This window comes from Ciona intestinalis, chromosome 9 (genome assembly GCF_000224145.3).
Source record: "Ciona intestinalis chromosome 9, KH, whole genome shotgun sequence".
Classification (NCBI taxonomy): domain Eukaryota; kingdom Metazoa; phylum Chordata; class Ascidiacea; order Phlebobranchia; family Cionidae; genus Ciona; species Ciona intestinalis.
In genome coordinates, this window is record NC_020174.2 from 3,721,516 (window position 1) to 3,745,296 (window position 23,781).

Genomic DNA, 23,781 nt, shown 5'->3' on the forward strand with positions numbered 1-23,781 from the left:
AAAAGTGTCCCATCTTCCCCCACCCTACTATATATTACATTTGAAACAGGCGTAACTAGTTATTTAAATTCGCATAATCTTATTTACACTAGAAAGCAACTAAAATAGAGAAATCATAAAGTTCTTATTTTCGACCGTATGACCTAACTTTAATTTTAACCTGTTTTTAAGGTGGAGTCATTGACTAAACAACTGAAGGCAGCAAATGACGACATCAGAGACCTGCGATCGGACAACTCTGAAAAGCGAAAGGTTATTCACCAACTTGAAATGGAATTGGAGGCTCTTCGTCAAAAGGTATGATCATTTACCAGCATTTATGGAAAGCTACATAATTTGCTCATAGTGCATGCTACAAAACTAAACTGTCTTTTGATTTAGAATGACGGTTTGGAGCGTAATCAAGATGGGTTGGAGGATCGCCATGCAAGGGAAATTGCCGAGTATCAAGAACAGGTTGAGAAAATGCGATCGGACTTGGATGGGGCTAAACAGGTGCATTTAGTTGCTTGGTTTTTGTTGCGTATATATCAGAAAGCTGTCGTTCGCGGCCCACTGGCGGTAAAGGATTTTCCTTCCGTGACGAAATCGCGTGCTGTTACTACTGGTTGACGCACGTACGTATGCCATTGACCGTATAGTGCTCGTTAATCACATATATGTGCAGCTTGTAAGTATAGTTCTGTGGGGTTGTAGATGGAATATTGTTAGCACATGAAAACCGTATTTTTTGATCGTGTTTTTAACATTTACCAACGATCTTATATTTTTACGGTTATATTATACATCGTTTATACAATTGTGTAAAGATTCTTCGTTTACTATACCAATCTGAACAAGAAACGAGAAAAATGTCCTAACTAAATCTTAAAATGTCATCTTTAGGACATCGGAAAGTATCTAAAGGACTACCAGGACTTGAACAGCTTGAAGTTGAGTTTGGAACAAGAAATCGCTATCTACAACAAGATCTTGATGGGAGAAGAGCACAGGTAAAAGCAACAAACTATAATTTTCATTTTAGAAACTATGGCATTCGGTGTGTGTGTATAACTCTTGATTAACGGGATCAATTTATTACGAATTTATTAAAATTACATCAAAGAACTTATATGTTCACATTTATGCCCAAGTTTTAACATAGATGTGAGTACATAGTAGGATTGGGGAAGATGGTACACCTTTAGCGCATATTATCCAGATATCCTGATCGTGTTGTAAACAATTAACAACGGTTTATGGAAGTCGTGAGAATACGGGTTTATAATTCTTTAAATGTTCTTTGTTTACCACCGAATGAGAGGAGAAAATAGAGTTAAAAGGTGTCCCATCTTCTCTCACCCTACAATGTATAAATTTTTATTTTCCTATTATGTTAATAGGATCGCTGTGATCGATACGAAGACATTGGTGCTTGCAAACGACAGCAAACGTTCATCAAGGTCTTCATCCAAATCATCTTCACGAGCATCATCTAGGTCCTCATCTTCCGCGAGATCAACAAGCGATATTGTTGAAGAGATGTTGGAGAAAGATAGTCCACCCAAGGAACCATCTACGGTATGAGAAACCAAATCAAACCTTAAGCTCTATCCGTATAAGCTCTAATCCCACAAACTTATTAACCCTTTCGCATCTGGTGGTCATGTAGCCAAGATCTCTGCTAACCAATATAGTATACTAATCACTATCTTGTAACCGTATAACACAGCTAATTCAAGTTTTGCCTGAATTCATATACAATCTGTCACATACGTCATAATTTCACACGTTTTTAATTAGGTTAACCATTAGAATTTTTATGGTAATTCCTTTTCAAAAAGTCCGCATTTTGTATTTAATTATGCAAGTGGTTAAGTCTGCCTTTCATGTCTTCGTGTATCATTGAGTTATGCGCTACAGAATATTAAATAAACTATACGAACACCACTTTGATTGTTAGATTGCGTGTATACGTATATAGGAATAATAATAGCCAAGATGTATTTTGTGGTAGAATTATGTTTGACAAATAACACCACTTATCGATATTTTAATAATACGTGTCCTAAATCCACCATATATATATATGTATGTGGTGCAGTCAACACCCAAAGCTGAGTCAGAGAAAAGTTCTAGCGATAACGAAGAACAAACCGTTAAAACAAACAATATCGATGAAGTAAAAGAAGCGCTAGAGCTTGCATCACCCCGCGAAGAATCAGTTGAAACACCCGAGGTTTATAGACCACCTGAGACTTGCAACACACTCAGCATGAGTTGTGAATAATGTAATTTGTACTTGTATGTGTTATCTAGTGCATATACGCACAACACACGCACGGAGTGATGAACCAGATGAGAGAGAAAGCGTAATTTGGTAAATATTTGTACGTGGGGGAGAATTAGGAACTCACGACTTTTTTTAATTTTGCACGTTTATTCACAATCTATTGAATTGCTATGTTGTTTGCTAAAACTGTCGATTTGTTCATTTTAATTCAATAATTGCATGCTGGTTGCTTTTATTTTCATTTAATCTTCGATACGTTCAACTCCTAGTTATACTGAGTTTTATAATTCATAGTTTATTGATGCAGGGCGTGATATCTGTAAGCTGGAAAGTGAAGGGGGGAACGGTACGACCTATCAAACCGTTTCATCCACTTGGCGACGCTGAGCTGCTGCACAAAGCAATGAAAGGAATTGGTGCGTAGTCCAGTTATTTATAATTTAGGATAAAACTATTCGTTTTTTTATTTTATTTCAGGCACTGACGAAGAAGCGATCAGTGAAATATTGACCAAGCGCACCAAGGCGCAGAGATTGGTGATTGCGAAGCATTACGAAGAAAAATATAAAAAGGTATATTTAAATTTCAGAGCCCGTTTTATTAGAAAATGACATTTATGTGATTTAGGAACTCTTGAAAGAATTGGAATCGGAATTAAGCGGAAATTTCTTGTCGGTTGTGCAACATTTAATGTGGAGGAAGAGCGTTCTTGACGCCAGAGCTTTACGGAAAGCGATCAAAGGATTTGGAACCGACGAGGCAGTGCTGATTGAGATTCTTTGTACTCAAAGTAGCAAAGATATTGAGGACATTAAGCGAGATTATTATGAAGGTATGTATTAGGGTTAATGGTGCTGGTTAAAGATTTTCGAAAATTTCCGATTTATATATAAGTAGAATGGGGTAGGGGGAGACGAGACACTTTTAGCACATAATATCCAAATATCTTGATCGTGTTTTAAACAATTAATAACGGTTTATGGGAGTCGTGAAGATACGGTTTTATAATTCTTTGAATGTTCTTTATTTACTACCGAATGGGACGAACAAAAGATATTAAAAGGCGTTCCATCTTCCCCCATCCTACTATATATATTACTATGAGGTATTTGAGCGTAAGGTGGTAAAAAAGGTGTTCCATCTTCCCCCATCCTACTATATATATTTGAGGTATTTGAGCGTAAGGTGGAAAACCTTTAGCCTACATTATTTTCCATATATTAACTATAATTTAATTTGTTAGTGTTTGAACGTGATTTGACCAAGGACATTGAAAGCGAAACATCCGGGGTGTTCAAAAAGTTTTTGGTCGCAATTATGAAAGCAAATCGACCTGCTGATAGCGGAACAGTCGTTTCCAATTTGGCTGATGAGGACGCGAAGGTTTGTTCTATAACTGTATATAGCATTTAATATTAAAAAGTACACGGATTTGAAACGGTTGTTAAAATTATTTTTAGGGACAATATTTTGTATAGTTCTGTGGGGTATGATGGGAAACTTTTAGCACATATTTCGAAATATCCAAATCGTTTTTTAACAATTAACAACGCTCTTTTGGAGTCGTTGGGATCCTTTTGTTTAGTTCTGTAAATATAAATATAAAAATACGTATACTCATTATACGTACATAACGAAAAATCGTACACCTTTTTTTGCAGGCCTTGTTCGAAATGGGAGTGAAGCAATGGTCGCCTTCAAATGACCGGTTCCTTGAGATTTTCACACAGAGAAGCTACCAACATTTGTGGTACCTATTCAAACAATCGTGGCCGAAACTAACAACCGTTGATCTTATCGAAACCGTGGAAAAAGAATGCCCAAAAGATTTGGTTCGAGGTCTCAAGACTCTGAGTGAGTTATTAAATAACGTAGGGTGGGCTAAGGTGGGGCAGTTTTCATTATATTTCTGGTCCCATTTGGTAGTAAACAAAAAACATTCAAAGAATTAATAAACCGTATCCTCAAGACTCCTATAGACTGTTGTTAATTGTTTATAACACGATCAGAATGTTTGGATAAAATGTGCTAATGGTGTCTCATCTTACCCCACAGGACTGTATTTGTTTTCTTGTGTTTGAAAATAAAAAATGAGTTTAACCTGTTCCTATATGTATAGTTCGCTTCTCAACTTGCATCCCACCACTTTACTATGCGATCCAAATCAACGAGACAATGGCGGTAAGAACTGTAGATATACTTCTCGCTCGAAAACAACTTGAGCATTTTTTTTCATTATAGGGCAAAGGCACCGAAGAAAAGCAACTTACATACATTGTGACGACACGAAGTGAGATTGACTTGATTGACGTTAAAGAAGAATACGAACGTGTCTTCGGGGTCAAGGTTGAAAAGAGAGTTGAGGTAATGGACATTTATGGTTAATTTTATTCAGTCATTTCGTTAAGTGTGCATAGTACTATAGGGTAAACGGGGCACATACCGTCCAAAAATCAATTTTAGCACGTACCGTCAAAAAATCCATTTTATGTTTAACAATTAATAACGCTCGTTTATGTTACTATTATTATGGTAATACGTATATAAGAATTGGGTTTTTAAGAAATACACACAAGTCTATATAATGTGACAAACTAAACTGTTACATATAATTTATGTGATTTTATAACAGGACGAAACATCTGGAAAGTATAAGAAGATTCTTCTTGACTTGCTCAATTAGAATTGCTGACGAAACCACGTAAATTACTGTACATAATATTCTGGTTTTGAAACTTTGTTTCACCAATTAATGTTCCACCCATTGCAGTACAGCACGCTTGTATATAGTTGTCATATATATTTAATCATTGGGATTTACTTGATTTGTAGTATATATTAGGTTTCCCTACATGACGAACTTCTAATACTGTTTGATCAAGTAAATTTTAGATATCATAAACATTGACTGATGATGTATTGCACTGCATGCACTTTATATACTGTAGAAAACCATATATACAACATGTATTGCTTATATACACCATATGAAAATAAATTGCAAATGACCTAAATGCTTGTTTTATCATTTATATATATATATACAGTAGGATGGGGGAAGATGGGACACTTTTTAACTCTATTTTCTCGTCCCATTTAGTATTAAACAAAGAACATTCAAAGAAATATGAAACTATGTCCTCATGACTCCCATAGACCGTTGTTAATTGTTTAAAACACGATCAGAATATCTGAATATTATGTGCTAAAGGTGTCCCATCTTCCCCCACCCTACTATATCTTTTCGGCAACTTTAACACAATAACAAGATAATGTAGGAAAAATATATTCGTAATTTAGCCAGAGGCAAAGCATGTTAAAATGGGTCAAAAGCCACTGCTCTAAATTTATATTCTAAAGTAGCGGATTACAATTTTAGTATTTCCTGTCGTTTTTTAGGTGTTGTTGTAGCTTGTTGAAACATTATTTTAAAAATATACGTCATTTTGGTGTCAATATAGCGCTGCACTTTGCACGACTGAAAAGTTTAAAAGACTTTACTCGCAGGTTCGGTACATTCACTAGTCACGTTTACACTAAATAAGGATTCGTGTTGTTATGAGATCGTTGGCATAAGAATACTGGTCATATGTTTTAACTGCACTTGGCCGTTTAATTTTATTTTATTTAATAAGCATCAGCGTGGTACTTTCGCAAAATTAGGTTTTGTTCTACTGAGAAAAACTGCCGTTCTTATACACTAAAAGTGTAAAACAATAAATACACGGACATGAATCTTTACTTTTGTCAACGGGAAGTTGAATTAGGAAACCAATTTAAAGCGATTTTCAGTTTTACAACAGTTTTAGCGAGAGAAGCTCTTTTGATTCTCAAGCTTTGTATGAAATTTAACAGGTGATGTTTTCATAAACTTTGAATGCCATTTTTAACGCGTGATCAGTGACGTCACGAACCAGACGAAAGTGGTTCGATTTTCTTGTGACGTCACATTGCAGGATGCAAAGATTTCTGGACGTCCTGTCGTTCTAGTGATTGTGTACAGACTTTTGAGTTGGTAGTCGACTGTATCGTACAGTAGGCTACTGGACTTTAGACCGTATGGGAAGACACTGTCGAGTCTTTGTTGACAGTACGCGTGAAAACAATAGCGCGTAACGTATGGTGCTTTATAAATATTAAACAAATTAGACATTTGTATAATTTAGACAGATATCTTATCAAATATATTACATAGGTGGTTTTAGTTTATTCTTTCGAATCTTTACACAGTCAGGTATTTAGGTGCAGCAATAGAACTATCCATATAGTTCTTCAGTCGACTTTGCCCTGATGTGAAACGCGTGGTTTACTAAGGTTCATTGACCTCGTATAGTCTGCGAACTTTCTGCGATCACTGGCGCGTTACAACCAGTGCTACTCGGGGTCACTTAGGCTTCGTGGTTTATTCAAGGTCGTGCATAAAGATAGGCAAGGTGAAGAAGTCATTTTTACAAACATGTTCCATACACGGGTGTTTCTTCATATACTCAACAAACCGTAGATTATTTTGTTCAAACCGGACAGAAAAAAATTACTTCGCATTTTAGATCAAAAATTTTCCAGGTATTGTACAAATGAACGTTGCGACTAATGTTTTAAAAATATTGTAAAATCAATTCGTATGTTTTAACGCAAGCCATAGATTTAGCCACCACAGACACAACAATAGAGAACGCGCGTTTCAGTCGAGTGCTTTGTTACGTACGTGTGGGACCTTTGTTTGAGGTTACTTTCGGTCAATATGGAGTGGGCCGATCCAATGGGTCAAAGTACAACACTCATAGATTTAGTTAATTATTTCGTGAGAATTTCTGGTCAAAGCTTAAATTTAACTTGAATGTCTGAACCAATGTAAACGTAAAAATAGGCGTGTAAAATGAAGTATAAAGGACTTCGGCCTCATAATGTTCAGGACCGTAACAATAGTGAATACGTATGTTTGTGTACAACATACAAGGTTAATGTTTAACTCGACATGAAGTGGCTGCCATAGAAAGTACACGCAGTCTCAACGTGTAAGGCTATGTATGTTGAGTACAGGAAGCTTAATAACTCGTCCTGTTAGTGAACCAAGAAGGCGCGTAGGTCGTTTGTTATGATTTATCGTTAGTAACTAACGCAATTATGACAGAGTGGTAGTGTGTTTTTATCAGTATTGGCAAATGTAAATTTAGTATTGAAGAGTTTAAACTATTTATTCTGAAGCATAGGCTAAGTTCGTGTAAATTTCGAAAGATAGACAGACTTTCAAACCTCGCTTGTCAGTTACGTTGTTTTGGAAGTTTCTATTGTTTCGTCACAGACATGAATGTCGTATTGTTTTTGAACAAAAGCTGAATATAGGTTTTTTGTTGATGTGAATAGGTTTTTTGTTGATATGATAGTTTCTCACTGTCGGTGATTAGAAATTTGTATTTTTTGTTTGTGTTGCTATACCTGATGGCGAAATTAAACTGTGTACCGTCGTGGGTACAAGCAACCAAGAGAGAAGCGCAAAGGTCGGACGCCTGGTTGTCTTTTTCGAAGGATATTTTTGACATTGTCGCAGGTCGTATGTACGACAACGGAATTCGTAATTTTTCATCACTCTCGCCAGCTGAAAAGAGCGTGCTTGTTGGAAAAGCAGTTAGTTTGTTAAAACACCAACCAACTTACAAAGAGTTACTGGAAGACGTATCGGCGGCTTTGGACGCACAATTAACCAAAGAATTGAATTCGAAAGGTATTGGCAAGGACGTCAAGGCGGATGCAATTACTAAAGAATGTGGTCTTGCACTAGAAGCTTTGTTGCGCCAGCGACCTGATGCTACTGTGCATTTACGACAATGTTTAAATTCTACACTTTCCGCGAATCTCAGGTACTTAATGTGGAACTTGTGTATTAAAAACCATAAATTAGAAGATCATTACAAAAATGTTGTAGCAAAATCGCCAAAGCTACTGGTGTCGCATTTAGATTACGATATTTCGCAGAAGTGCAACTTTTTGCTTCGTTCGAACGTAACCTTAAAATCACTGGAGGCGATGAAGGCCGCTCAATCTGTAATGCGACATCTCATGTCGTACTATCATGCAAAGTCAAAAGCAAAAAGCGCATTATCCGAAGTTTATTATTTCCTTGCTGTGCCTTTCGTTTATTGCGTACTGTCAAAGTTTATAAAGCCGTCGAGTCGTTCAGATCCACAAACATTAACGACGGAAGATCTCGCTAAGCTGGTATCACAATACGAGCAGTTTATAACAGAAAAATACGCCGAGCTTGTTGGTAATGACAACCAAAATTCCGATATCTACGCACAAATAGGCTTGTTGTTACGCAAGGAAGAGCCAGCACTTGCATCCACACTTGCTGACGCTTACAGCGCTGAAACAAATGTCCGCACAAACGTTATGACCGTTTCATGCGAGGATATATTCCGACCAATGCTAAAACCATTATTTGTTGGATATTTGGATCTGGAAACAGTTATGTTTATTTGGGATCAAATCATAGCGTGCCAAGACGTGCAACAGTACAAGCCTGTATCGATGCTGGCCACGTGTTTGATTCTGCTCGCACAAGACTCTTTACGGGACGCTCTAACCTGGCGTCAAATAAAATCTAACTTAAGTTTAAAGTTAACTTCGATCACTCCGAACCAACTGATAAGCATGATGAACGACCGAGGTTTTACAAAGCAGTTAAACAACGAGATGGACACTCAAAGCCGCGCAAATGCACATGCGTTCTTCGCAAGTAATTCCAGCGCACTTAACGCGTTGCCGCCTTGGCGCGTGTGGTACAGTGAAAAACTAGTAGAATATTTTAAATTGAACAATTCTACTGCAGTGCAGTGGAAAGAAGGAGATGGCGAAAACGACAGAAAACTGGAAAGCTCGACTGGGGAGAATGAGTTGGAAGAACTGCAGTTGGAAAAAGAAAGACTGCTTGACGAACTATCTTCAATGCGACAAGAGTTGCATAAAGCAACGTCAACGATAGACGAGGAGAAACGCCTAAGGATGGAAATCCAGGATGTGGCTGATGCGAAAATTGAACGCTTACAATTGAAACTGGCCTCTATGCAACCAGCAGTATCTATGGTTCCTTTATTTCAAAACCTTGGACTGACGGAACCAAAATGGGAGGGCAGTGAGGTATCTAGTTTAGCGGATGATTTACCTGTACCAAGACAACTAAGTGCCGAGCCTACTGTTAATACGGATGGAGTGCCTATTTCGGATGAGGGAGATATTTCTCATGGCGAGCCTGAAAACGAAGAAAATACGGAACCTGATCGCAGTAGTGTCGCGGCTACACCTGAAACTGTAGATCCATCTCTTGATATAATGCGTGGCCTCGTTGGGAGAATTATGCACGGATTTAACGATCTTGCTCACGGCACCAACGATGAGTTGGTTAATTTGAATGATAAAACGGTCATGGATTTACAAAATGTACGGAAGGCGTACGAAAAAGCGAAAGTTCAGGTTTTTGGGCGGCCCATATCGGACGAAGAGATAGACCAGCTGAATACGAAGCAAAAAGAAGGACTTCAAATAAAATTAAGCGAAGCCACGAAGAACCAATTGTACAAACTAAACACAAACTAAAGTTTTCACCGTTTACTGTAAAAAGTTGTAAACGGTTATATGTCTTCGAATTATTGAAATACGGCCTTGCGCGGCATCTGCTCTAAACTTATGACGCAATCTTTGTTCCGGACAAACGAAGCAACGAACGCCGAACAGGATCACGGGTAACGCGCCAGGCACAGAGTAAACATTGATTCAGCACACATGAACATCGAACTCGTTCAACCTCTCATCCGTGCGTGCTGACCAAAGTTCGCGTACTGTTTCTTTTGTTGATATGTATTCCATTGGGTCAATAGAGGTTCTAGTAAAAACATAAAACAACATGGTGTTCAACAACATATCGCATGATCAAAACATGTCCTTATATATTTTTAACTACATACTTCAACTCAACATATTATTCCACGTTTTTTAGCCATCAATATTGTACTTCATGCCACTGGGCTTATGTTTTTTAGGTACTTGACATTTTATTAAAAGCGTGCTTTCTATATATGCATTAATATTTCTATATAATACAGCTTTATAGTTTCTTACGACTTTTTTATACGTTTTTGTTTTTAAATTGCTATATCGCTTGCTGTGCAGTCTTGCGCTTAATCATACCTTTACCTAAAATATTATTGCGATATTTAAATCGTATAACACACCTTTTTCTAACTTTTATAGTGCAAACATAAGTTGAAAGTATCTACGTTTAAATAAGTGGTTACATGGCCAATGCTATAGCAACTTATAGAAGACAACCTGCTGATAACGGTGTAGGCGAAAGACGTGATTTAACGATGCATGAAAACTCGCAAGAATCGCTAAACAATTCCATATCGTCCGACACCTCTGACCCCCAAACTAGATTCAGTTTGTCAGATTCTTCTTCGTCGTCGTCCTCGAATGAAGCCGATCCATTACATTGTCTACACTGCGATTTCCACTGCTTTGTACATGCGGAAATGACGCAGCATCGCTGGGAAAAACACCCGCTTCTTATGCGGCGTAAGCAACATTTGATGACGTCATCTATCATCAATCGACGAAGACAACAATCTGAAACTCTCTCAGGTGTTACTGTGGACTCTGAAGACTCATCAGATCCGGAACAACGGCCAACGTTAACTGGCCACAAGAAATTTACTGTGAGTTTATTATTTATATTTTTTCAGATCATGAGATTTGTTTCGTTTTGGAATATAAGTTTTATATTTAAAGCCAACAATTTAGGTCGGCGCGTGTTCGCCGTCCGTAAACCAAATGGCCAATGCCTGCAGTGTGTTCTAAATTATTGATGAAAAAAATTTAAACCACAATTCCTTGGTCTTCAACAATAACACGTACGTTGATTTGTTTTACAGACGTTGTGCCAGAACCGACAGAAAACCCGAAGTCTTGGTGAGTACATTTACCCATTCACGTCTAACAATTGACTTTACTGCACGTTTTCTACAAATAAAATAACTCTTTCTAACGTGAATTCAACACGCAGACGATTTGTCAACAATACGGAACACTGAGATAGAAACAAGAGCTCAGGAAACTTCGAATTACGCATTTCATATTTCGAACGTCGATAAGAAGCCAGAAGAGCAAATGTTGACCGTCTGTCACAATGAAAGAAGGTATTGTACATGTTACAAATTCAAACAATGATTTTGCGTGGGCGTTTGAAAAGGTTGTAGAGTAGGGTTGTGGAAGATGAGACACCTTTACCACGTAATATCCAAATATCTTGATCGTGTTTTAAACAATTAACAACGGACAATATAGGTCGTGAGGGTACGGTTTTATAATTCTTTGCATGTTCTTTGTTTACTATCAAATGCCACGGAAAAACAGAATGAAAAAGTGTCCCATCTTCCCTCACACTACTATATAGGTCATATAATTGTACAACATTGTAAAGTATACGCATGCTAAACGTGTAATAACCTAAACTGTTTACAGGTGTCCTGAAGAAAATATCAATGGATGGAGCCCGCAAGGTTGTTCACCCGACCTACACACATTGGCAGACACAGCGTTAAGCACACCTGACGCAAGCAGATCTTTCACCGTCGCCCCTGCAGCGACTGGTGTCAGCAGCAAACATACCAAGTCTCTATCTGACCAATCACAGCTGTGTTCCATCAGAGGAAACTTCGGCCCACGAGATAAACTCTCACAGAGTGTGGTCGCAACTAGAAGTGCGATTGACCATATGCATGATTTGGATTTACGCAATCTAAACCTGCACGACCAGAGGTATTTAATGCAACCAAACCTTCAGCAGTGCGTGGTCGGGAATCAGAACACGATGTTGTACAATGATTTAGGATGCGGCTTCGGTATTTCATCCCCTGGTAATTTATTTGGCGGCTATATCCCCTCCCAACACTTTCTCTCATCAGTCATGGGCTTTGGGTTCGGTTACCCCTACCTACATGCATATCAACCACATTGGCCTCACCATGCTACAGAACCGAATTCTTCGGCTGGTGGAAACTCTCCAGCATCTGAATCTGTTGCAACAACAAGCAATAATAACTTATCCACACTGTCTGATGTCGCAACGCAAATTCTCGCAGATAGTATTTCTAGTAAATCAACTTTAAGCAACGAAAGGGCCCAGCAAAATACAAGGCCTACAAGCGATATCAAGCCATTGGGTTTTTCCACCACCTGCCAACCACGGAATGTTGAAAAACAGTTGAAGAACGGTATTTCCAATCCATTGCCTAGTATTGTGATTACAAGCACAAACATTTCACACGGAGAAATGACAACCACTGATAAAAGCTCTCTTGCCAACAAATCTTCGTTTCCCTCTGTTGTTTTTAACCATTCTCAAACTGCCTCAAATCTCTCACGCCACCCTATGGCGAAATCAGCAATGGCAGACGACCGCCTGAGGTCGCTAGAGAAGGCTCTTCGCGATACAGACTGCTGTGACCCGAATGAACGAAGCAGTGTTTTACCGATTCGTGGAAGCGATGGAAAGTGGAATATGGTCAGAACAAAACGCATTGGAGGCGCGTGGTTGGTGCAACTACCTGGAAATACCAAACCGTCCGTTTTTCTCCCGAAAAATGGCGAGAAAGAAAGCGAAGTAAAACACGAATTGTTGAGTAAGCTCTCGTCGGTTTCACCAAGTCTACACGATCTAGTTCGCAAGAGTAACTACAGTATGCCTGTAGCAACGAGTGGACAGGTGTGCAAGCGCTTAAAACCAGACGATTGCATGAACCATCAAAAACGTGCACGGTTGGAAAACGCTTTCGACAAGCTCCCGGAACGGAATCCACCGGCGTTGTCCAATGATGCTATAAAATCGTTATTGTTGCAGAAGACAGCAATCGCATAGGGCCACCTTTAACGACTCCCGTTTGGTCGCAGTGTTTGAGCATAAAGTCAACAACTGTTCGTTTTGCTGTTCAAGTTCCATGTACGTGCGTTGCACTCTGTATAAAAATTGCGCCTTTCCCACAATACCTGTATATCATGCTTATATTGATGTCATAATGCATTTGATTGTTTAATTATTGGTACTACCGCTTCCCGTTTCTCAAATCTCATCGCCTCTTGTTTTCATTCGCTGTGCAATGAAGGCTCACTGTTTATCGCGTTATACTTGTTGGTGAACACTTTTATCGCAAAATAAAAGCGAATATCGACGTTCTTTGTTTGTATCGCTATGATGTGTTTCTCAAAAATTCCCAGAAAAGGTAATAAATTAATAGAAAGAAAAAAAGAAGCGAGACACTAATTATAAACATCGAAGAATTTTTCGTAAGACTAAATCGGGTATTTCCACGAACTTTAATAATCAACGTCCTGGTACGAGTGTCACCAACAGGAAAGTAAAAATTCAAGAATAACCAGCTTCTCAATTTACGTGTCACGTGGGATTAAAAGGCTTACTCTCAAATACAAAAATTTTGTTCTAGTACGCTTTGCGAAAGGACAGTATGCTTTAACATGGGAAATCCTCTATCGCAAATTGGTAATGGCGCGAAAAGACAGTAACAATTTCGAAAAAAAAACTAAGAAAGTGGCTAAATATGCAAAAATGTTTAAAAACTTTGACAAAACAATACTTAAAATTTTTAAATACGTTGACGTATTTCTTATTGCTGAAATCAAAAGAAAATTGCTGCCTTCTTCAAACAAGACTAAAATTACCAATTAATAAAGGGAAAGTCTGCCACTGCAGCAGTCCGAAGAAGCGTCTGACTAAAAATGAATCACATAACTTGACACAAATAACAAATCACGGGTGGATAGCTTATTTATTAGCTCAAGCCACGTACAGGTTTGTAGTTCTAAACCTTGAATCCCTTGCTGTGGCGACGACCACGAGCACGTTCGAACTTTCGTCCCTTGGATCTCACATATGGTTTGGTGTGACTATGTGGCACGCCTGGAGCTTTGCCGAAGTGCTTGTAAACCTTGCGGGCCTTTCGTGGTCCTAAAAAGATATCAGTTGCGTTAGGGTACACATTTTACAAAAGTATTGGGTAAAACACAAAATTTTGAAGCACTAAGCAACATAAATCTAATCTAATATATGCCTAATATTTTAGAAGTTTACAACTTTATTTAATTTTTAGATGAAATGTTGTTCTAGTTCAGTTTTATACAGGTATGCTTGATAAACGTTAACAATACTCAAATTGACTGTTGTCTCTTCTGAAGATTGCAGTGCATCAATGTTTTCTCAACAAAATTATTAATTTATAGACACACTTCTACTCGGTTCTACATACCCTGCAACAGAACTGTGTTTTGTCCCTTTGGTGACTTTTGAGCGAGTTGATCGAGTGTGATGATGCTTCCACCTGCAGCAAGAATACGAGCTCGTGCGCCCTCTGTTACACGAAGTGCACAAACCTAGTATAATAAAACATCATATTAGGTATTATAATACAAGAGTTTCTTAAGCACACTGTATGCATGGTGAGATTTAAGAACAGGGGTTCCCAACCTTTTTACAGGAGCCGACCTTAAAAAATTACTGTCATTTTAATTTAAAAAAATGTTTATACAGTAACTGATAATTAGAATGATACAATGATTTTAATTTACTTATTTTGTTATATTGTGTTAGAATGGAAAAAAATATAATTTTTCCATGGGCCCGCTTAAAAAAAGGGTCATTCTCATGTCCCCCAGGTTTGGAACCCCTGTTTTACAGTGTCTTGTATAACAGTTAGATTTATTAAAAAGTAATTTAGTTCAAAGGCAAAAAAAAACTGTACTGCACTAATAATACAATAGGAAGTAAATATAGATGGGATCTCTTGCAATAATCAGTTAGTATACTAGAGGGGTGGCTTTACATTATAAAATGAATTTCAGTGTGCCGCAGTGTACAGTGACACTATCTTGGACTGAACAATTCATGTCATGAACTTCTGTCTTCAACCTGCTTATTTTTTATATAGATATTTACATTAAGCTTGGGCACAGTGAAGATTCTTTTATCATCGGTAACTGTTCCAACCACAACTGCTGTTTTCACATCGTTTCCTGGTTTCTTCATGTTTCGAATCTGTAATACATATTTTCTATAAAATAATATTCCATTTTCAGGTAAATAAATTAGAGCATTAATTAACTTTATTTGGTTAAAAGTTTAAGGCATAAATTACAAGTAAAATTTGAGAATTCTTACAGTTGCACTAAGGACATTTCCGTTTTGGGAGATTTTTACTTATTATTTAACTATGTACACTATATATATTATTTTCCCTTTAACTGGTGGGAATGGACGGTCCCAATTCCAGAAAAAGATCATTTTCTATCAATTATTACCAGGTTGCTATATGTAGATATGATTGCGGGCCTTTTATCAAGGAAACCAGTGAAGGGATGGAAGAAACTGGGGACGGAGAGGAACTGGTTAAAGGACAGAGGGAAACCGGCGAATGGGCGGAGGTAAATTGGTGGAAGGTACTGGTTTTTGGAGAACTGTTTATTTGTTCTATTTTGGATAAAAAACAAATTTTCCTCGGTACATTAGGCTTTTAGCTATTAAATTTTTGTTTTCCTTTCTTCTTCAACTTTTACTTTTCGACCTTTGCAGCTTCCCTCTGTGGCCCCGCTTTCAGTTTTAACTGTTAGGCTGATCCTACAGAATTAAATGACTACAAAGGCGAACACACCGTAGCTGAGCTCAACGGCAGCCTACAAACTACTAAAATATATGACATCAGTGGTTAAGTATTACTTACCAAACGAGCAATAGACATTGGTGGACGATTGCTTCTGCTCATGTACAAGCGCTTCAGGATAACTTTGTTAAACGGAGCATTTGTTCTTCGAGCTAAGAACCTGTAGAGCTATCAACAACAACAACAAATGTAAGAAAGGACTTCACAATAATATTAACCAACATACCTTGACCAGAAGTTTCAAATAGATGTCATCGCTTCGGGCAGTTTTTCGGACGACCTTTCGGTCTTTATTATGGCGGATGTCAACCCCCTATGATAAAATAACATTTAAATGCAATGTTATTATTAATATAATCCATAAACGTGTGCTCAATGAAATAGGAAGAAACGATTTTTTCAAAAATTTCTTGCGCTGATAAAGCGGTTCTGATACCATTTTAAAGACTAACCTATAAGCTTACAAAACGTACAAAACATTAATAGTGATAATTTAAGCGCTACATAAAATCAGTTTCAAACAAATATTCGCTTTTAATGGTAAAATAAACGAAATAGATAAATAAAGAAAAAACATCGTGTTCCTACCATGTTGCACGTCCGTGAAGAGAACAATTTAGTCTCCGGCGCAGACTCGCCGCTAAGAATCTATAGAAATCATATAAAAAAGCTAAACTTCGCAAACGAGGTTTATTCCCAAGTTTAAACAGAGCTACAATGTTTTCATATCACTAAAGTTCACCGTGCGGTCACGTTGTACAGATATGGTTAAATGTAAAATACGCAACACTAGTTAATTAAACAGGCACATAACTGTAAAACATTTTATTCTCACAGTTAAAATCACAACATCTACATTACAACGATCTTAGCCAAGTTTGTGGTAAGTAACAAAACATTGCGTTTATACGGTTCATACAAAATTGTACGATCAGTCTGTGGGCTTGGTAAACTGGAGAGTAAGCAATTAATCGACTGTGTCGTAACTACGTTGCTGTTAGCCTGTTTACAACCAATCGAACAACTTTCCGTCGTATAGTTAACAAAACGTAAAAGACAAAACATGGACAAGAAAAAGAGATTAAAAAACATGACCCATCTTACCCCATTTTATCATACATGTTTTGGTATGCGAGTGGGATAAAAAATATTTAAAAAAATAAGATAAACCACAAACCGAACAAAGAATATAAAATATCACCCTGCAAAGTTATTTCGTGGTAACTGGTTAAGTGGGCATAACGCAGGATGAAACTAAACACCCGCCTAAGAGGTTAAGAATGTTTCCGAGAATTTTTTCGTCATTTATTTATTTTTGAGTAATTATGTTTCGCATATAGGTCATAGGATATAAAAAATACTGTACCTAGCTCAATACCAAGGATTTAAATGATTAACCTGAAAGTCATATAAGCACTATAAGGTGGCTGTTCTTTATGACCAGCAAAAATCACTAAAAAAGTATTTTGTTATTTGATACTGTCACGTTTTATGAGTGACGGACGTGTTTTATTTGGAATTAACTATCAAAAGTATATCGGAAGTTTCTCGAACCTCAATCCCCGCAGCTGAACGTCGTGATTATTCCTCTTACTCACAACAACACGTAGTTAAGTTTAGTTCACCCTTGTATAATGTACTACCATAGTATATTCAGTAACTATGGTACTACGGACTGCAACACGCCTACATACGCAACAATTACGCGCCGAAAAACATAAGCCGTGATAGCTGCCGCGTCTAGATACGTGACAGCATGAGTGTTTTGTTTGGCTCCAAACTTTGCAGTTACGTTCCACGACTTTCGTGATACGAAATTATCGTTTTATATACGCTGATAAAGCAAACCAAAAACTCACATGCACAAAACATATGTATATAGTAGCCTATAGCAATACTTTACGCATTGGAGCATGAAATTGTTACAGATCAGATACCTTGCAGCGAAAATAACAACTGTACATTTCCCCATGACATAGTGGTTAGCGCGCCTGCCTTTTATAGAACAGTGTATACGGGTTCAAGGCTGCGTCATGGGTGTGTTCTTTGTGGACGCATGTGGCACTTAATCAAAAATTGACCGAAACCATCAGTGCTCTCTTAGGAATTCATTATCTAAATAACGAAGTTATATATGTGTTAGTTTGTCAGTGGGCACAATGTGTGCGTATTAAACAGAGAACTTCCGTGTTATAACGTCTGACGTTGCCACGCAAGGATAAATAAGTTATTTATATTCAGGTGGGGGACGATGGACAACTTTTAATTTTGTTTTTTTGTCTCATTTAGTAGTAAACAACGAAATTCAAAAAATTATAAAACCATATATCCTCGCAACTCCCATAGACTGTTGTTAATGTTTAAAACACGATCAGGATATTTGTATATTATGTGCTAAAGATGTCCCATTTTCCCATACAGTATACTACGAATTTGTGATAACACATATAGGTGTACCCTTTCATTGCAGTCTTGTTTCTTTATTTTATGTTAAAACCAACAAATTCTGAGATGCTTTTTAAGGATAATATGTTGTTTTATTAAATAGCACGCAGTTAAAGTGAAACAAACCTTCAATTAATAAAATCCTAATCGTAAACTTTATCTACGACTTAATTTCGGGATAGGTGTACCACACACGAGAAACGTGAATTTAAAGCGACTTTTTCTAATTAAAAGCGACCACGAAAGTTCCCACAGATTTACAGGGTTGGACTTTTGTACGTGATGTTACTCTCGTAGCCTTGAAAATATTATTACAAAAAAAGAAATCAATTTACGAAATAGGCAAGCAGCGCAGTTCGTGTTATATTTGTCACCGAGATGTAATAATGTAATGAGAAGGAATGACGCATCCAAAACATTAGTAATATACGTTTACTGTGACGTCACAGAAAAAACTTTGAATGGTGTGTGATGCTATAAATATTTTCTTCAGAAAAATAATCTGACTTGAACTAAAAGCATCACGAAAAAGGTATCGAAAAGCATAATGCGTTATTTTAATTCTTGAAATAGTGCGGCGTGTGTGCAGTGGTGGGTGTGATCGGTATATAAAGGCAAACACTCCACTCCACAATTCAAAATCCACCTCTAAAAGACACCTTCTGAGTGTAATTGTAGAGGATTTTTAAGATTTGGTTACTGTATTCGAAGATGACAGTTATTCAGACAGTTTACTTTTTGACATACTTAGCGTTCCATATTCGCTAATTGGAATTGAGTTGAAAGAGTGGAGGAGGATGCGGTTTTATTGTCGAACATACGCAATGAATATGACGTACGGCCGAGTAACAAATATTTAGGTCAAATATGGAATTCCTCCGAACGATATTAAAAGTATATAGTTGCATACGTTATAACTGCTTGTAACATTTTGCTCTTTTAATCCTATAGAAGTTAGTTACTGCTGGTTAGTTAGCAAATAGAAAGCTTGACAACGAAAAACAATGAATTTAAATTCAATTGTTATAGCGAGTTTTGTTCAAGTTCTAATTTGTCTCTCCGTTTGCCACCAAACGGGTAAGCATAAATGTTAATATAAATGCCATGACGTAATAAATTCTGAAAATCTAACCCTAATCTGATGCTCATAGAGTTGGACGACTCTTGTGTAAAGAAATATAGTAAAGGTTTGGTGTTACGAAAACGTAACTGACAAAATGTAACAGTTATATATTACAACAATTGGTTTGACTTGATTTTTGTCTGTTAAACATTTTCGTAGCTCCTGATCCTTACCATAAATGGCATTCTATATAACTTACTGTAATTTTACACTTCATTGCTATATAAGACGGACGCGGGGGTGGAATCTACCTGCATCGGTTGGAACGTAAATGTAATAATAAATTGACAAATTTTGTTTGATGCTTGCACGATTTAAAAATAATGCTATTATCAATTATCGGTAATATTAGCGTTGTATATTCAGGATATTGTATGAAACCAAACGTTATTTATAATATATATATATATATATATATATATATATATATTTAAATTTATAAGTGCTCTTCTTATGCAAAACTATTTACTAAAATACGATTATATAATTCTGTAAATATTAATTTTATCAACTGCCAAATGGGACGGTAAGAAAGAATTAAAGCATGGACCATCTTTCCACAGCCTATTAGGCATGTACACTGAGTTTAAAAAAAGGGGTCACAATGCGTTGTCCTTCACGCCCATATTTTGACATTTTTAACAAGTTTTTTTAAACATTAAGGAGCAATAACCGACAAGGTGCGCATGTTTTATCTCGACAAAACTTATTCGGAAGCTGAGAGATTTTGCCAACGTTGGAAGGGTAAACGATCCAGTTTGCTCAGTTTTAATCAACTTGATGAAAATCTGATAACAAGATTAAGTCTAGTTGCTGGAAGACGAAGCAATGGCACTTCTTCTGTGCCATTGTTTTATATTTCACGACCAGTAAGTTATGTTTCATACATTTTCTTTTGTTTAAAAATTTTCGTGAAGGACTTTAAAAACTTAGTTAAATATATTTTAAATTTGTTTGCTTATGGGAGAAGAGAATAGTTCTTTCTTTATTTTATGAACCATAGGCCTTGTTTGATGACCAAGGGAGTTTTATTTACTTGCATGAATGGAAAGCGGTTGGAGAAATAAAGTTAATTCTATTTAAGGACATATGTGGCTTTACATCTTTTTAATAGGAGTTGAATGCCAATATTTAATCTTACACGCCAACGTAAACTCGTAGTCCTAATATAACTTACGTCCTGTACAAAGTACAGTGTACATAAACTAATCGAATTCTTTATATAGTTAAATGTGTAACCAAAGTTTGCTTTTCACAGTCGTTCGACAAGAATCGGTGCACTGTATTGAGTCCAAACGACCAAATCCAGCAGTTTCAAGTAACTAACTGCGAAACAAGACAGCACTTTATTTGCATAAAACGTAAGTGGTATAAATACAAACGAGCGTTTACACTTTTTTTATATTTTGTTTTAACCGCATACATTTCGCAGATTTGAAATTAAAACCGGAAGTCAGAGAAATTGAAATTGTTGACGGGCCAGTTTCGTTGCCACAATATGAATTAAAATGTTCCCATTTTCTGGACGATCTCGCCCTTGCAAAAGTAGTCCACAGCAATGGGCGTGTATGGGGCTGGGAGATGAATTATCCTCAAACAGAATGGGTTATAGAAAGGCGCGAACATTTTGGTAATTAATTGACTACTAACCTTTATTTTTATTATTTTCAATATCGTTAACTGATCCGCGCGTTGCGATTTACACACGATTGTCACACTGTACACGTGTTCCATCTTACCCCGCTCTACTATACACCAACAGCCGTATATGCCAGTATTTTAACCGTTTACCTGCTGTGTGACAGTTCAATTGTTTACTAATCTCAAATTGTTTTTTAGTTCGGCTTCGCCCGCTTTCGTCCGTACAAACGATTCTGAGTGAAAATAAAGTAGAGCTTAACGTAACACATATGGATGTATTTTGGGGCAAGTCAGCAACTGTTGGTTCGAGACATTCGTTTCAGTCGAGTTACTGGGCAGGAGAGGTAGGTACCTTTAGTTTATCAACTGTTGATTTGCTGTTATTGATTCCCTTCTCTCTGTTTTTTAACAGACCATGACCATCACTATCGTTTTCAAAATGATATGTAGTAGGGGGGAAATGAAACATTTTTTCAGACTATTTTCTCGATCTATTTGTTAGTAAACAAAAAACATTCAAAGAATTATAAAACCGTATCCCCATGACTTCCATAGACCGTTGTTAATTGTTTAAAACACTATCAGGTTATTTAGATATTAAGTGCTAAAGGTGTCCTGTACCCCCCCTACTTTAAAGTTACGTTATATGTAATATAAATACAATTGATCTTATTCAGTCTTATATTTTTGTAGATCCAAATATCACATGAACAGCATCCGAAGTTAGGATTTATCGGGCTTTCGTTTATGCTCAGGGTAAGAAAACTTAACACTTTATTTCTGTTTAATGAATATATATATTACCGTGGGGTAAGATGGAAAAACACATGTATGATCCCATATTTCCCAAACTTGTTTTTACAATAAACAACGCAATTTAAGTCGTGGGGTCTCACTTATACAATTCTGTAAATATACTCTTTGTTTACTACCAAATGTGACGAAAAAAACATAATGAAAACAAGTCAAGTTTTACCCCCAGCATACTATACATACAACAATAATTATATTATTTTGTATTTCTAGGAACGTCTTCACCCGAAAAACGACCACTGGGAACCAATATTAAGAAATTTAATTCAAACTAACTTAATAAGACCAAGCAATCGAATTCATTTAAAAATAGAAAAGTAAGTAATATTCGTGATTGGCTTCAACAACCATGCTTTTTAAATTACGTTATTATCAACACTTTTTATCCATACGTGTTTTAACTACTGTCGTTTTGCTGTTGACTCCTTTCTCTTCATTTTTGAATAATACGATCGTCGCTATCGGTTTTTTTAATTAGGTTATAACAAGGTGGCGGAAGATGGGACACCTTTTTCCTATTTTTTTCTCGTCTTATTTGGTAGTAAACAAAAAACGTTCAAAGAGTTATAAAATCGTGTCCCCACAACTCCCATAGACTGTTGTTAATTGTTCAAAACGCGATCAGAATATTTGAATATTATATGCTAAAGGTGTCCCGTCTTATCCCACCCTACTATAAATATTTTATTCCTAAACCGACTGTAATTAAAAAAATATTTTCCTTTTAGTTTAATGAAAGCAGGGCCGAACCAGAGATCCCACAACGTTTTGAATCATGCTATCGGGTACAGGACTTGGACAAGATGTGGTCACAATTTTGATTTTTTTGAAAGAACGTGGCTCGTTCATACGATACCAATAGAATTATCAACAAGTCAGGTATATACTAAAACATGCTATAGTGAGGTGGGGGTAAGATGGGACACTATTTCACTCTATTTTCTCAAACCATTTGATAGTAAACAAAGGACATTCAAAGAATTATAAAACCGTATCCTTGCAACACCTATATATACCCCGTTGTGAATTGTTTAAAACACGATCAGGAAATAACGGATTTAGGTGCTAACGATTTCCTATATCTCACCCCATGGTACTAAGAGAAAAGGACTAGATGACAGTATTTCTTCGTTTAATTTAGTAAATCCTTTCCCACAGTTTTCTGTTTTACGGAAACTTCCAATAACTACTAGAAACGTGAAGTGAGAAATGTAATTTCAAGCAACATGAAAATTCGTTACCAAGTACGACGTCACACTGGATACTTCTGCGTTGAAACATTCAGTCAGTTCGCCTAATGAACGGAGGCATACCGTGTATTTACAGACTATGTGAAAAGCACTGTGCACGTCAATGGAAAGCTATGGACCGCCCAACGCCATGGTAAAGGGGTTGGAGCGGCTACCACTACCTCAGATGAAACCGGTTCGAGGGTCGACGCTGCTACCAATGTGGGCGCGTTTGTACCTAGGAAAAAACCTTATTCTAATTGCTTTATATCCGTGGTTTGTCTAAATTGTCAGCGATACTAAATCATGTCAAAATCAAAATAAATAATCACCCATAAAATTACATAATATATATGTTGTATTTCGTATAAGCAGACAGGTGCATGAAACAGAACCCCAGTGTTAAAACGACGGTCGTTCCCAGCGCACGCCACGCGAGGATATATATGTTATAGTAGAGTGGGATGATGGGACACATTTTACAGCACATAATACCCAATTATAATGATCGTGTTTTAAGCAATTAACAACGGTCTA

General features: G+C 36.9%; 4 protein-coding genes across 7 annotated transcripts in view; 3 read left to right on the forward strand and 1 right to left on the reverse strand.

Annotated features, from left to right (window-relative positions):
• The window catches only part of LOC100182507 (type III intermediate filament), a 10,878-nt gene extending 5,589 nt beyond the window's left edge, over positions 1 to 5,289 (forward strand). For 2 of the 4 annotated variants that reach the window (XM_026836149.1, XM_026836148.1), the window contains exons 8-20: positions 172 to 297; positions 382 to 495; positions 886 to 992; positions 1,383 to 1,560; positions 2,084 to 2,218; positions 2,580 to 2,688; positions 2,750 to 2,844; positions 2,900 to 3,104; positions 3,516 to 3,655; positions 3,934 to 4,126; positions 4,392 to 4,453; positions 4,514 to 4,636; positions 4,905 to 5,289. In XM_026836149.1, the coding sequence (XP_026691950.1) occupies positions 172 to 297; positions 382 to 495; positions 886 to 992; positions 1,383 to 1,560; positions 2,084 to 2,218; positions 2,580 to 2,688; positions 2,750 to 2,844; positions 2,900 to 3,104; positions 3,516 to 3,655; positions 3,934 to 4,126; positions 4,392 to 4,453; positions 4,514 to 4,636; positions 4,905 to 4,955 (1,638 nt within the window). In that variant the 3' untranslated portion in view covers positions 4,956 to 5,289. The remainder of the gene's footprint in view (positions 1 to 171; positions 298 to 381; positions 496 to 885; positions 993 to 1,382; positions 1,561 to 2,083; positions 2,219 to 2,579; positions 2,689 to 2,749; positions 2,845 to 2,899; positions 3,105 to 3,515; positions 3,656 to 3,933; positions 4,127 to 4,391; positions 4,454 to 4,513; positions 4,637 to 4,904) is intronic. The other 2 variants (XM_009861411.3, XM_002119101.5) reach the window with 1 other exon arrangement.
• Positions 5,290 to 10,521: 5,232 nt separating this feature from the next.
• On the forward strand, positions 10,522 to 13,499 carry zf(c2h2)-52 (zinc finger protein). Its single transcript, NM_001078508.1, is given in 4 exon segments — positions 10,522 to 10,983; positions 11,200 to 11,236; positions 11,331 to 11,463; positions 11,789 to 13,499. Coding segments are annotated over 4 exon segments (1,986 nt in total). The 5' UTR covers positions 10,522 to 10,563; the 3' UTR covers positions 13,185 to 13,499.
• Positions 13,500 to 14,090: 591 nt separating this feature from the next.
• Positions 14,091 to 16,702, reverse strand: LOC100179092 (60S ribosomal protein L18). Its single transcript, XM_002130181.5, has 6 exons — positions 16,582 to 16,702; positions 16,220 to 16,306; positions 16,054 to 16,161; positions 15,273 to 15,371; positions 14,587 to 14,710; positions 14,091 to 14,288 (listed from the first exon to the last, which is right to left on the reverse strand). Exons 1-6 carry the CDS (start codon positions 16,582 to 16,584, stop codon positions 14,143 to 14,145), a joined length of 567 nt encoding a protein of 188 aa, XP_002130217.1. The 5' UTR covers positions 16,585 to 16,702; the 3' UTR covers positions 14,091 to 14,142.
• A 2,676-nt stretch (positions 16,703 to 19,378) lies between these two features.
• LOC108949768 lies at positions 19,379 to 23,518 on the forward strand. Its single transcript, XM_018813344.2, has 9 exons — positions 19,379 to 19,515; positions 20,225 to 20,430; positions 20,820 to 20,922; positions 20,994 to 21,191; positions 21,401 to 21,546; positions 21,896 to 21,958; positions 22,229 to 22,332; positions 22,744 to 22,894; positions 23,174 to 23,518. The coding sequence occupies exons 1-9, from the start codon at positions 19,443 to 19,445 to the stop codon at positions 23,219 to 23,221; spliced, it is 1,092 nt and encodes a 363-aa protein (XP_018668889.1). The 5' UTR covers positions 19,379 to 19,442; the 3' UTR covers positions 23,222 to 23,518.
• The last annotated feature ends 263 nt before the right edge of the window (positions 23,519 to 23,781 follow it).

Bases quoted from the DNA above. Each gene is read 5' to 3' on its own strand.
- LOC100179092 (XM_002130181.5), bottom strand. The intron at 14,711-15,272 runs GTAAATATCTAT...TTATTATACTAG, and splicing joins TCACTGTGCCCAAGCTTAAT to GTTTGTGCACTTCGTGTAAC. The intron at 14,289-14,586 runs GTATGTAGAACC...ATATCTTTTTAG, and splicing joins AAACACAGTTCTGTTGCAGG to GACCACGAAAGGCCCGCAAG.
- LOC108949768 (XM_018813344.2), top strand. From the start codon at position 19,443: ATGAATTTAAATTCAATTGTTATAGCGAGTTTTGTTCAAGTTCTAATT. The intron at 20,431-20,819 runs GTAAGTTATGTT...TGCTTTTCACAG, and splicing joins TGTTTTATATTTCACGACCA to TCGTTCGACAAGAATCGGTG. The intron at 22,333-22,743 runs GTAAGTAATATT...TTTTCCTTTTAG, and splicing joins ATTCATTTAAAAATAGAAAA to TTTAATGAAAGCAGGGCCGA.